The sequence below is a fragment of the Sorex fumeus genome, unplaced genomic scaffold (assembly GCF_029834395.1).
Source record: "Sorex fumeus unplaced genomic scaffold, SorFum_2.1 ptg000003l, whole genome shotgun sequence".
Classification (NCBI taxonomy): Eukaryota; Metazoa; Chordata; class Mammalia; order Eulipotyphla; family Soricidae; genus Sorex; species Sorex fumeus.
Genome location: NW_026606060.1, coordinates 58,798,871 through 58,810,436, shown reverse-complemented (window position 1 = coordinate 58,810,436; position 11,566 = coordinate 58,798,871). Strand labels below are relative to the sequence as shown.

The following is an 11,566-nucleotide window of genomic DNA, read 5'->3' as shown; positions in this document are numbered from 1 at the left end:
TTTTCCATTTACTACCCAGCTACAGAAGACCTATTTTAGGATCATAACCTCGCCTCCTAACTAAAGGATGACAAGTGCCTGGCTGATTGAAGATACATACCCCTTTTTCTCATGTCTTTCCATTTTGGCCTTATTCACTAGGAAATAAAAAGTGATATTTGTTTAGCAATGGCTGTCTAATATATTAATACAAGTCAAAGTAGGGAATTGGTCCTTTTTATTTGGATAACTTCTGGTAAAATGTATCCATAAAATATGAAATATCTTAGAACATAATAAATGTTCTTTTAATAAATAATTCTCATAATAAATGAAGTTTGAAATTATCAGATATCAGAAATTGGTCAAGAATGCACACTCATGTATATTTGAGTTTGTAAATCAATAAAATTTAAATAATAATATTTAAAATTTACAAACATTATGAAAATGAACATTACTTTGGGGTTTTATACTCAATGCAATGTCATTTTTCCTATGATCTTATTTTATGTTTTAAACAACCTTTATTGATTGATAAGTAAAATAAATATATTTGTGTGATAAAAGCCTAAGAGAATTCCTTATTCACATAGATTAACTAAAAGCTGCTGATTTAAAGAAATAGTATAAGCATGCCTCTAAAAATATTAAACTTAACTAAATTCAAAATCCTTTTTAAAAGTTGAGGAGACATTACAAAATAGATGTACTATAATGATAAGAGTGGCACCTGCAAAATGAATTATCTTAGAAGATCTAACCAGCGTGAATCAGAACCATAACATAGCAATTGTAGCTAAAATAAAAATCAAGATCACTGTATATTGAGCTTTCACAGGAGCTAGTTATGAGGATACTAAGTGCTAGCACTTTGTATTTTATGTATTTTTGTTTCCATTTTTATTAGTAAACTAGGTCACTAGATGCTCAGTGACTCTAAAGGTCAGTTACACCATTGTAAGTTTCACTGTCAGAATGAATTTGGTATGCTCTGGTCTGTTGATGGAAACTAAATTACCTTATGTGAATTATTTAAATCACTTAGAGAGCTAAAATGAACTTCACTGATCATAGAATGTTTCTGGAAATTAACACCCACAATGTTTTTTGTAAACCAACACTTTCATTTGTTGGACTCATTTATCTAAAGTAAGTACATTTGTGATTTCTTTTATATTGTTTTATATTTTGACTAAATTTACTGTTATGTAACATTTTACAAACTAGTATTCTTTACTCTTTTCCTTAATACTCTCAGCATTATAAATAAAAGAACACTTGGCAATCCCTTTTATATAGCCCATTCATTTTAAACAATTATTATTTACTATAGTTGATAACCACCCATAATAATATTGATAAATAGCAGGTTTAGATTGAGAATTCTTGAGACAGTGTTACCTGATGTTGTATATTTTCTTCTGCAACTTAATATCTTTTCTCCAGTTCTCTGTACTCTTACAGATGTAGAAGTTGTTGCCTACTCTTTTAATAAATTATTAATAAATTATTTTTATGATTCTAAATATGTAAATAATTAAAACGTAGTGTACATAATAAAATAAATTGAAATGTATGCCATTTTCCTATTTCAGCATCAAGCCATTCAACAATTACTTTCCTATCATATTTTAAAGATTACAAACTGCCTTTAGTGATTATTACACTTCAAGATACTGATCATCATCAGTGACTTTTTTAATGACGATTTTATTTTTAAAACAATTATTTTTTTGCTATTAAAGCATTACTGCGTGATCTGACTTTAAATAAATAAGCTTACTACTGTCAGAATCTTAATTCCTTACAGATTTTAAATCTGTATTGCTCCAGTAATAAAATATTATCAGTTGTAGAATATTTTACTAAAGAAAGTTTTATTTATTTATTTATTTATTTGCTATGAGACCGTTATTTAAGGACCCAAGAATTTACAGTAACCGTAGATTCTTCAACTGCGGAATGAACTCTACTATGCACCCTCACCCCGCCCAGTTTCTGTTCCACCTCCTTGCCATTAAGTACTATTTTTCTTCAAATCTATTTATCTTAGAGCGCAGTGCCTGGCATTACTTAGCTGCAGAGATGAGTAATGAAAAAGCAACATATGCAGAGATAAAGTCAAAAAGGCAACAAATAAAACTTAAAGGCACTAAAGGCTTCACTTCAGAAACAGAGCAAGAAATATGCTATGCAAAATTAAATCTTCAAAATGCTACTCAGTCTCTGCAGGGAAATGACAAGGACTACTGCTGCAAAGGTAAACTGTTAAATAGACAGAAGATGCCACAGTTCTAGAGTGGACAGTTGGGTTGCAGAGTGGTGGGAAAGAGAAGGGAGGAAACTCAATATTTTGCATTTCTTCGAATCAGAGACCTAATTTGGAATATGATATTCTTATATGAGTTCTGAACTAATTTTGCTTAGGCATTGTTGAACAAATCATAGAGCTTATACTTGCTAAAAATGCAATGTAGAGTTCTGGGAGAGAGATTGCAATGGACCTAGAGTCCAAAATGGTAATAGAATCACACTTCTAAATACTTCTTTACATCTTTCCTTTCTTTTTAATTTGTTTTCATTTCACTCCCCATAGGACTATTGTCACCTCCAGAGAAGCTCATTGCTGGGGTCCTGGGAATCATTTGCTTTGTCTTGATGTGCCTTGTGTTACAAATGCTTATTACTTATTGTAAGTAAATTTTTGAAAGCTTAACAAGGAAATTTTACTGATGATCTCACTTTCCTTAAAGATTTTATAATATTAAAAAACAGATCTCGCCTTTAAATACAAGTTTATATAGTCTAGTGTGGATTGCTTAATTTGAATTTATAATAAAAATATGATTTAGGATATTAAAATACCTTATTGGGAAATGTAATTTTTTTTGAACTTTGTTAAACAAAATACAAAGGGAGATGTAACTTCACTTCTTTGAACTTTTAAAATATTTTCCATTGTATGTATCACAACCTGACAGTGCACAGTATGGAATATACAAACATGTTTTTACCTATACACATGTGGCAGATCCATTTGATATTCGTAATTCAACTTTTCTATTAATAGCTCAAGATAACTCTCTGGTGTCTCATTGTGCCCATTGTCCTCCTGAGGGATTTACATATTCCAACAATTGCTATTATACAACGGATGAAAAAATGTCATGGAATGAGAGTGTGATGGCCTGTGCTTCTCACCAGTCTAACCTTCTTTATATAGAAAGTGAAGAAGAAATGGTAAGAGTTTAATGTTTCGACCACTTTACAAAAGACATTTCAGTTAATACTTACTCATTTTTGCATATTTTATTGTATATTTTATACACTCCACAGACTGACTTTTAGTATTTCAGTCGTGCAGTTTTTTTTATGTCATAACGCACATTTATTATTCTTATTTTTTAGAAAGACATGTTTTTCACAAATGCTTTTAATTTTTTTATTCCATTAAAGCTAATTAATGATTATAACATTTCTCATATTACAGCTATTTATAGTCATTCAAGTGGATTTAATTAGTTTTACATGAATTATGTATTATTGTGTACTTTTAAGTGCAATAATAATTAGCACGTTTTTCAGTCTGCCAGTGACATAAGAAACATCCATGTTTCAAAGAAGACAGTTCTGTCAGTCACTCTCTTGTCATCAAAAAGTCAAGCAAGAATCTTGGATAGTGAAAGCAAATTATGAATAGCATGTTCAAAATGATATATTTATAAATATTTTACAAACTTTATGAAAATAGATTTTATAAAGTAAATAAAAATTTAAAAAACACCAAGTTGGTAGAACTTAGAATTCTTTTTCCACCTAATTTCAGATTTTCTTCCTACCCCACCTTCTCAGACAACCATAGTTCTCTCATCACTACGTACTACTTTGTCTTTTCACTGTGCTTTCTCTGTGCATTAATTTTTTCCTAATTTGGACATATGGAAAATCTTCTAATTGCCTTTTTTCCTTCAGACATTTTATATAGAATAATTCCATGGAACTCATTTCATTTTGTTTGTAAATATTAAAGTTCCATTTTTTTAAAAACAGTTATGTTGCATATGATTAGATAAGTGTACGTCATCTACTTTATCTGGTCCTATTTGCGGTACACTTCAGTTGCTCATTTTCAGTTATTTTAAATAATATACACCAATAAACTTGGGCGAATATTACCTTTGTGTTAATGTTTTATGTTCTTTATGCTGATATACAAATGTGAGATTACTAGATAATTCAGTATGAGTCTCTTTAGATCTTGGGGGTAATATTAGTTCTTGGGAGGTAATATTAGTTCTTGGGAGGAGCCTTCAGAATTCCCGAGCATTATCTTGGGATTCCTGTATAAAAAAATAAACAATATAATAAAACACTGTGACAATGTTGATTTCTACAACTTTATATTTGACATATAATTGACATTATATAGGATGTTATAATACGACTTATTCCAAAAGTTTATGCATATTTGGAACATTTAGAATACAGTATTATCATACCACACCTATCATCACCAGGACAATGTATGTCCAGTACAATCTGCTAGACCATTTTCAACAGCTCCTTCCCATGTGGTGATATAAATTTACATTATTCTTCTTTAGAAAGGATTTCTGTTCAGATATGTTTCTATTTATAAAGATACATAGATCTGTTATTTTTTCACTTACTTTTAGCAACAGTTGCTTCAGTGTTGGGATGTTAATTGAATTTACATATTGTATATATACATTTTTTAAAAAATCTGAATTTTCTAAAAATAAAAACAAATATGTGCCCATATTGAATTCACTGCTACAACTCTAACATAGATTATTCAAAGTGTTCACTGATATGCAAATGTGCACAGATATATTCGTTTAATCGTGTTTGCATTTAGTGTATTTTTTTAAAAAATCTTTTCACCTTTTAAACACTGAGTTTTTACTTGCTATGTCTTGAGTATGTGTCTTTATTGTTCCTAGGTATGAACCTTCTATCAATATTTTATTTTGTTGCATATATTATGATATTGAAGATTAAATACATGACTTAATATTTACAAAACAATGGTCTAAGAACTGAGCCATATTTTCAGAATGTACTGTTTTCTAAAAAATAACAAATTGGTAATGATCTTGTTAAATGCCTTCACAGCATTATGGATAACGAGATACAATCTTTGTCATATTGATCATTGATAGAATTTATAGAGAAGAGTTAAAAACTCTAATATGGATTATAAATGATAGGGTAATTACAATAATTTTTAGAAAAATAGAGAGGATCACAGAGGCACTGAGAACAATTATATGGCAAAAAATTTGTGTGGGTTGAACCTCCCTTGAGTTTCTGGAAGAAACTTTCTTGACAATGATAATGTGATCTTTCTAAAACACTGTTTAATTTGAAACATAGTACTATTTTGAGAACTTTCACATCTCTATGTATAATAAATACTGCTTTTTTGTGTGATATACTAGCCTTTTTTTTCATTATCAGAGTAATGATGATCGTATAAAGTTGCTTTTAATCGTTCCCTTCTTTTCTTCTTTGTCTGATCAATTTATCAGTCTTTTTTTTTTAATTTAAAGAATGAGGTGGAGGTGTGGCATAAATTTTCTTTTGAAGATTTAAGTATTTGCTAATATATAATGGTTAATATTGAAATTTATAAATGAGAGTGGCTTCCCTGAGTCAACTCTTAGGTAGCTTGGAGTAGTGAAGTAGCATGTTCAGGTCCTCTTCTGTCCTCCTCTGTTGGGTGGTAGAGATCAGACACCTTATCTTTGTTGTTCCATAACTCTGGAGACAATGTTATGCCTTTCTGTTTCAGAGTCTGTTAACTTTTACATTAGAATTTTAACTAATAATGTTAGTAGCAGAGACTAACAAAGAGAGTAAGTCTATGACATCTCTTACAGATTCTGAACTCCTCCAGTAAAGAGAGATTGTCCTTTGCTTTATCTTGCTAAGAATGGAAACACTTGGTTTAGAGATAAGGCTAAGGTATGGTCTTACAGCCTTGCAGGAAACCAATCCTGGTTGACCCCTGGGACTACATATGTCCCCAAGTACTCTGAAGAGTGATCTCTGAGCACAGCTGGGTGTAGTCCAAAAACAAAGAAAGAAAAGAATAGGATCAGGGCAGAAATTTGCATTTTGGGCATCCAGTTATTATTTATTTTCTCACTGATAATCCTTTATGAAATCTTACGTTAGTTTCTTTATGAAATTAAACTGAGTAAAACTATAAAACTTAAAGTTTTATTTGTGTCAGAATCTGGAGAAATGAATGTCACAGTCAGAGTCCTCCCATTGTTCCTCTATTTGCTTGAGTGGGCACCAGTAACATCTTCATTGTGAGACTTGTTACTGTTTTTGGCATATCAAATACATTAAGGGGCGCTTGCCAGGCTTTGCTGTGAGGGCAAGATTTTCTTGGTAGCTTGCTGGGCTCTCCAAGGCGGGGTGGGAATCAAACCCCCATGGGCCTTATGCAAGCAAATACCCTACCCGCTGTGCTATCGCTACAGCCCAATGTCACAGTATCTGAAAATATAATATTTAATATGTTCTATCAGCGTAGATAAATTATGCACCTCATTTTCCTTGTTAAATAAAAAATAGACGCAGACCTAATCTTAAATATTTAAGAGTTTAAATCAAAAGCAAAAAATTAAAAAAATGTTGGGCAATATGGAAGAATTAATATTTTCTACATCTGTCAAATAAAACTATAGCACTGTCTTTTCATTTTCAAATTAGGAGTTCTTTGAAAAAACAACTTCTTGCATCTTTAATGTAACAAAATTACTCATCATGGACATTATATATTTTCAAATAGAAAGTCCTGGCCTCCATATTACCTAAGACTTGGGTTGGAATATTTCGTAACAATAGACAACAGCCATGGATGTCAATAAATGGTTCAACTTCCAAACTAACGTAAGTTTTTTATTTGTTTTAACTATTTTACTGTATAGTGAAATTATAAGGTTTCATAGTAATCTTAATTTGTTAAATTATAGCATGAAGAAAATATTGTTTGTTAATGATTTTTATATAAATATTAAAGTGTGAAGTGGTTGTTTTTCCAAAACCAAATTTTTAAAAATAACCTGTTTTCAACTTTCATTACACTAGTTTATTCCTTTTAAACAGAAAATGTTACTGTGTAGTCTGTTGCTCATTAAAAAATGATAACATATTTATGCATTTTTTCCATTATAGGATTAACGAATACCCAGGTGAAGAAAATAACTGTGCTTTATTATTCATATCTAGACTCAATGCACAGTTTTGCAATTCTCCAAATTCATATTGTTGCAAGCATAAACTTCAGAATTAGTACAGCTGTATATGGATTCTATTAAATAAGGTGATAATCTTAAAGAGAATAGCAGAATGTCTACACATTCTTATGACAATCATTTTGCATTTAACAATGAATTTACGAAATAAAATTGAAGTGTACAAAAAACAAAGTTTTCGTAATTACTGTAAAGTTTTCATTTGTGCCTTTTCTATTTTAGTGAAATTATTTCTATATCTTATCGCAAGTATGAGGTTTATTTTAATTTTTTGCTATATTTTCTTGTATTATAATAATTACATAATATTCTCATTTCATACTATATTTTATAAAGAGTGGTGGTAATTTTTATTGTTAGAAAATTTCTGTAAATCTAAAACTATCCTGCATTACTCTTGAATATGACTGATGTGATTGAGTAACCAATCTTAACTCTTTAAATTTTATTTTATTTTTGGTTTTGGGCCAAACCTGGTGGTCCTCAGGACTTTCTCCTGGTCTTGCTCTCAGGGATCATCCTGGGAGTGCTCAGTGGATCACACTAAATTAGGCAAGCGCACTACCTGCTATACTATGGCTCTGGCCCATTTCCATTTTAAATTTTATTTAATTAGCTTCAAATGAAATTTGAATACCTACTCCTCAGATGATTGAACTTGGTTAGTGTCTGTTACAGTTATACCACAGATCTGTAATGTTATAGTAATATTCTACCAGCTATGAATTTATACTAAATATAAAATATTTGTGAACATACAAGATTATTTTACTTGTGTATATAATATATGCATAGATTTGTTATTATAATACTATGTTATGATTTTTTGATTTGTATCTGTACATACAGCACATATTTGTGTGTGATATCCTGATAGATTGGCTTATTTAATAAGCAGGAAAAATTGTTTAATTCTCTATTTCTGATCATTTTATTTATTACTTTTGCAAATCTGTTATTTGATTGTGTTCATAAGTCTCTCATGAACCATTGAAAATAAATTGCACACTGTAATGAGTAGTATAATGTCTTAAATATCATCTGTTTTAATTTACTACTGCTACTATTTTATCTTTAAAATTTTAATACATATATTTTAATATTTCAATTTATATTTTTTTATTCACTCGTTTCTCATGCAATTGCTTTTTTGACATTGCATTCAGTTTTATATAATCAGCTTTGTATCTAAAATAAGTTCTTTTTTTTTATGGAATCACCGTGAGATATAGTTACAACGCTTTCATGTTTGAGTTTTAGTCATACAATGATCAAATACCCATCCCTTCACCAGTGCACATTTTCCACCACCAAAATCCCCAGTATGCCCCCCGCATCCCAACCCTTCCCCTGTATGTGTGGCAGACAATTGCCACAATACTCTCTCTCTTCTTTGATTACATTCAGTTTTCTGACACCAGTCCCGCTATTATTATTTGGAATTTCCCCACCCACTGCCACTCAAAACTCCTGAAACAGCAATGCTAGACAATTTGTTTTGTATTGCTTGTTAGGAATAGTATAACACATCTCACAGGCGTGTACTCCTGAAATAATTATAGGCTAGAGAATTCTCTGCAGCGAGCTGCTCAGTTCCAAGATTCATGTGTGTGTGTGTGTGTGTGTGTGTGTGTGTGTGTGTGTGTGTGTGTGTGTCTGTGTGTCTGTGTGTGTCTGGATTTTGGTTTTGTAGGAGTTTAGTAAGTAGCCACCAGTTTGTGGGCATAATCTCAGGGCCCCATTGGGGTTGGGGGAAGGAGAGAGTTCAACTCTCTCTGTGTCCTGTGAGGCCTGGAATTTCCCATTACTGCTCCTGCAAACCCGGACTCTTTATGCTAGGGGAAAACGGAGCTCAGATAGAAAAGGGAGCACCAAATAAAGGGTGTTGGGAAGATCCTCCCAGGATAGGAGAAGCATGCTGAAAGTAGACTATAGACCAAACATGATTGCCACTCAATGCCTCTTTTGCAAACCACAGCACCCAAAAGGAGAGAGAGAACAAAAGGGAACGTCCTGCCACAGAGGCAGGGTGGGATTGGGGGATGGGGGGTGGGAGGGATATTGGGATCTTTGGTGGTGGGAAATAGGCACTGGTAGAGGGATGGGTATTTGATCATTGTATAATTGAAACCCAAGCACAAAATTTGTAAGTCTACAACTGTACCTCATGCTGTCTCACTAATAAAAATTAAAACATTTTTAAAAAATAAAAAAAAAGAAAATGAGGGTGCAAACTGCTTTCATATTTTTTCTATCTTGGAATTTCCATAACTAAGATTTTTTATGATTCTATATAAGTATTACTACTTTCTGTCCTATCTCCTTAAAACTGTAATTGCTGGTGCTAAAGAGGCAATAGAGCGGCTATGATGCTTGACTCACGATGCACATGATTTATATGGGTTCAGACCCCAATATCACACATGAGCTTCCTGAGTATGAGGGAAGACTAAGTTCTGGGCATAAAGAAAAAAAATTCTCATTTTTGTAATTATTAATGAATTTGCATTAATCTACATGCTGCTTTCATTAAAATGGTAGTGTTAATATATACATTTTCACTATCTGTATACAAAAATATCTTTTTATAGTTTTTGTTTATGCAGGAGGACTTGAGCATTTCCAATATGCTGACTCTGTGCTCAAGAAGCCGGCACATCTTGGGGGACCATACATACTGCTGAGATTGAAGTGGGACCTGATACAAGCCAGTCAGGCATCTTAACCATAGATTTTAATGATAGCTTTAAGGCTGTTGATTAAATACTATTATATAATTTGCACATAATAAGTGATTGAATTCTTTTCTGAGGAGGGAGATTTGTGTGACACCGAATGGTGTTCAAGAATTATCCCTTGCTCTGTGCTCAGGGATCACCTGTAACTGTGCTTGGGGACCTTTGTGATGTCAGGGATCTAACAGAGTCTGCTGCTTTACAAGCGAGTGCCTTAAATCCTCTCACTTGACTTGAATTCTTATTACTGTTTACTTGTTTATTTGTTAATGTGCTTTCTACTTGATTTGACTAGTACTTCTAATATTCAACTTAACAAAAGTGGTAATAATAGATGTTTTACCTTGTTACCAATTCTAACGTAAAAGCTTACATTTAAGAAAAAATTGGGGCCATAGATATAGCACTGGGATTTCAGATAAGTAATGCACGTGTAGGCCCCGGTTTCAACCACAGAGTTAACCCAGCATTGAAGGGCTCAGCCTGAAGGTCTCTGGGCACTTGATAATCCTTGATCCCATAGAATCTGAGCAATATAACAGCCACAGGCAATCCCGCTGATCTGCCCAATCTACTTCTCTGATCATTCATGGAAGGGGCCTTTGGGATTCATGTCCAAGCTTGGGATGCTGCCACCAAAAGAAAGTAACAAAAGAAAGCATTTTTATTGTGACAATGTTGATTTATATTACATATTTGACTTATAAATAACACTATATCTGACATTATGTACAACATTATAATAGACTGTTTTCCAAGCATTTATACACATTTGGAATACAGTACTGTCATAACACTCCCATCTCCACCAGGCCATATAGCTCAGTACAATTCATTAGATCATTCTCACCAAATTCCTTCCATGTGATGATCTAAATTATCATTATTCTTCTTTAGAAAGCCTTAGCTGTTCATATATGCTTTTATTATAAATATATATAGTTCTATTATTTTTCACTTTTAGCAACAGTTGCTTCAGTGTTGAGATATTAATTCAATTTACATATTGCATATATATTTGGAAAATTATAATTTTCCAAAAAATAAACATACACCCATATAAAATTCATTGTTACAACTATAATATCGGTTATTCAAAGTGTTTACTGATATGAAAACATGCACAGACATATTCATTTTATCGTATTTTTATTAATGTGTTTCTCAAGAAAAATCTTTTCACTTTTAAACACTGAATATGACTTTAGCTATGTATGTATTTTTATTATTCCTAGATACATCCTAGATACATCATTGGAAGTGTGTTTAAATGAATATGAATAATACCAGCATTATTCTTAGGTTCTTTCAATATGCATTTAATCAATTGATGGAAATCTCTTCAAAGATATTTCTTGAGCCAAGGGTTTTGTTGACCTACTTAACCCATACATCTTTGTCTGAGAATCTTTCAGAACAGAAAGCGATTAGTTTTCCATTTATTTTCTGGCAGCTAGGGGTATAGCTCAGAGGACTAGAGCATTTACTTTGCACACAGGAATTCTAGGTTTGGTCCTTGGCACCGCTGGAGATTGCCCAAAAACAGATGCTTTCCTG

At 32.0% G+C, this 11,566-nt stretch overlaps 1 protein-coding gene across 1 annotated transcript; it reads left to right on the top strand.

Annotated features, from left to right (window-relative positions):
- The first annotated feature begins 1,944 nt into the window (after positions 1-1,944).
- Positions 1,945-7,312, top strand: LOC130024279 (NKG2-C type II integral membrane protein-like). Its single transcript, XM_056114981.1, has 5 exons — positions 1,945-2,242; positions 2,579-2,674; positions 3,053-3,222; positions 6,809-6,909; positions 7,195-7,312. The coding sequence occupies exons 1-5, from the start codon at positions 1,945-1,947 to the stop codon at positions 7,310-7,312; spliced, it is 783 nt and encodes a 260-aa protein (XP_055970956.1).
- Positions 7,313-11,566: the final 4,254 nt, after the last annotated feature.

Coding starts and splice junctions, on each gene's coding strand:
- LOC130024279 (XM_056114981.1), top strand. CDS start 1,945: ATGAACTCTACTATGCACCCTCACCCCGCCCAGTTTCTGTTCCACCTC. Junction 2,243..2,578: donor CAAGGACTACTGCTGCAAAG/GTAAACTGTTAA, acceptor CACTCCCCATAG/GACTATTGTCACCTCCAGAG. Junction 3,223..6,808: donor TAGAAAGTGAAGAAGAAATG/GTAAGAGTTTAA, acceptor ATTTTCAAATAG/AAAGTCCTGGCCTCCATATT.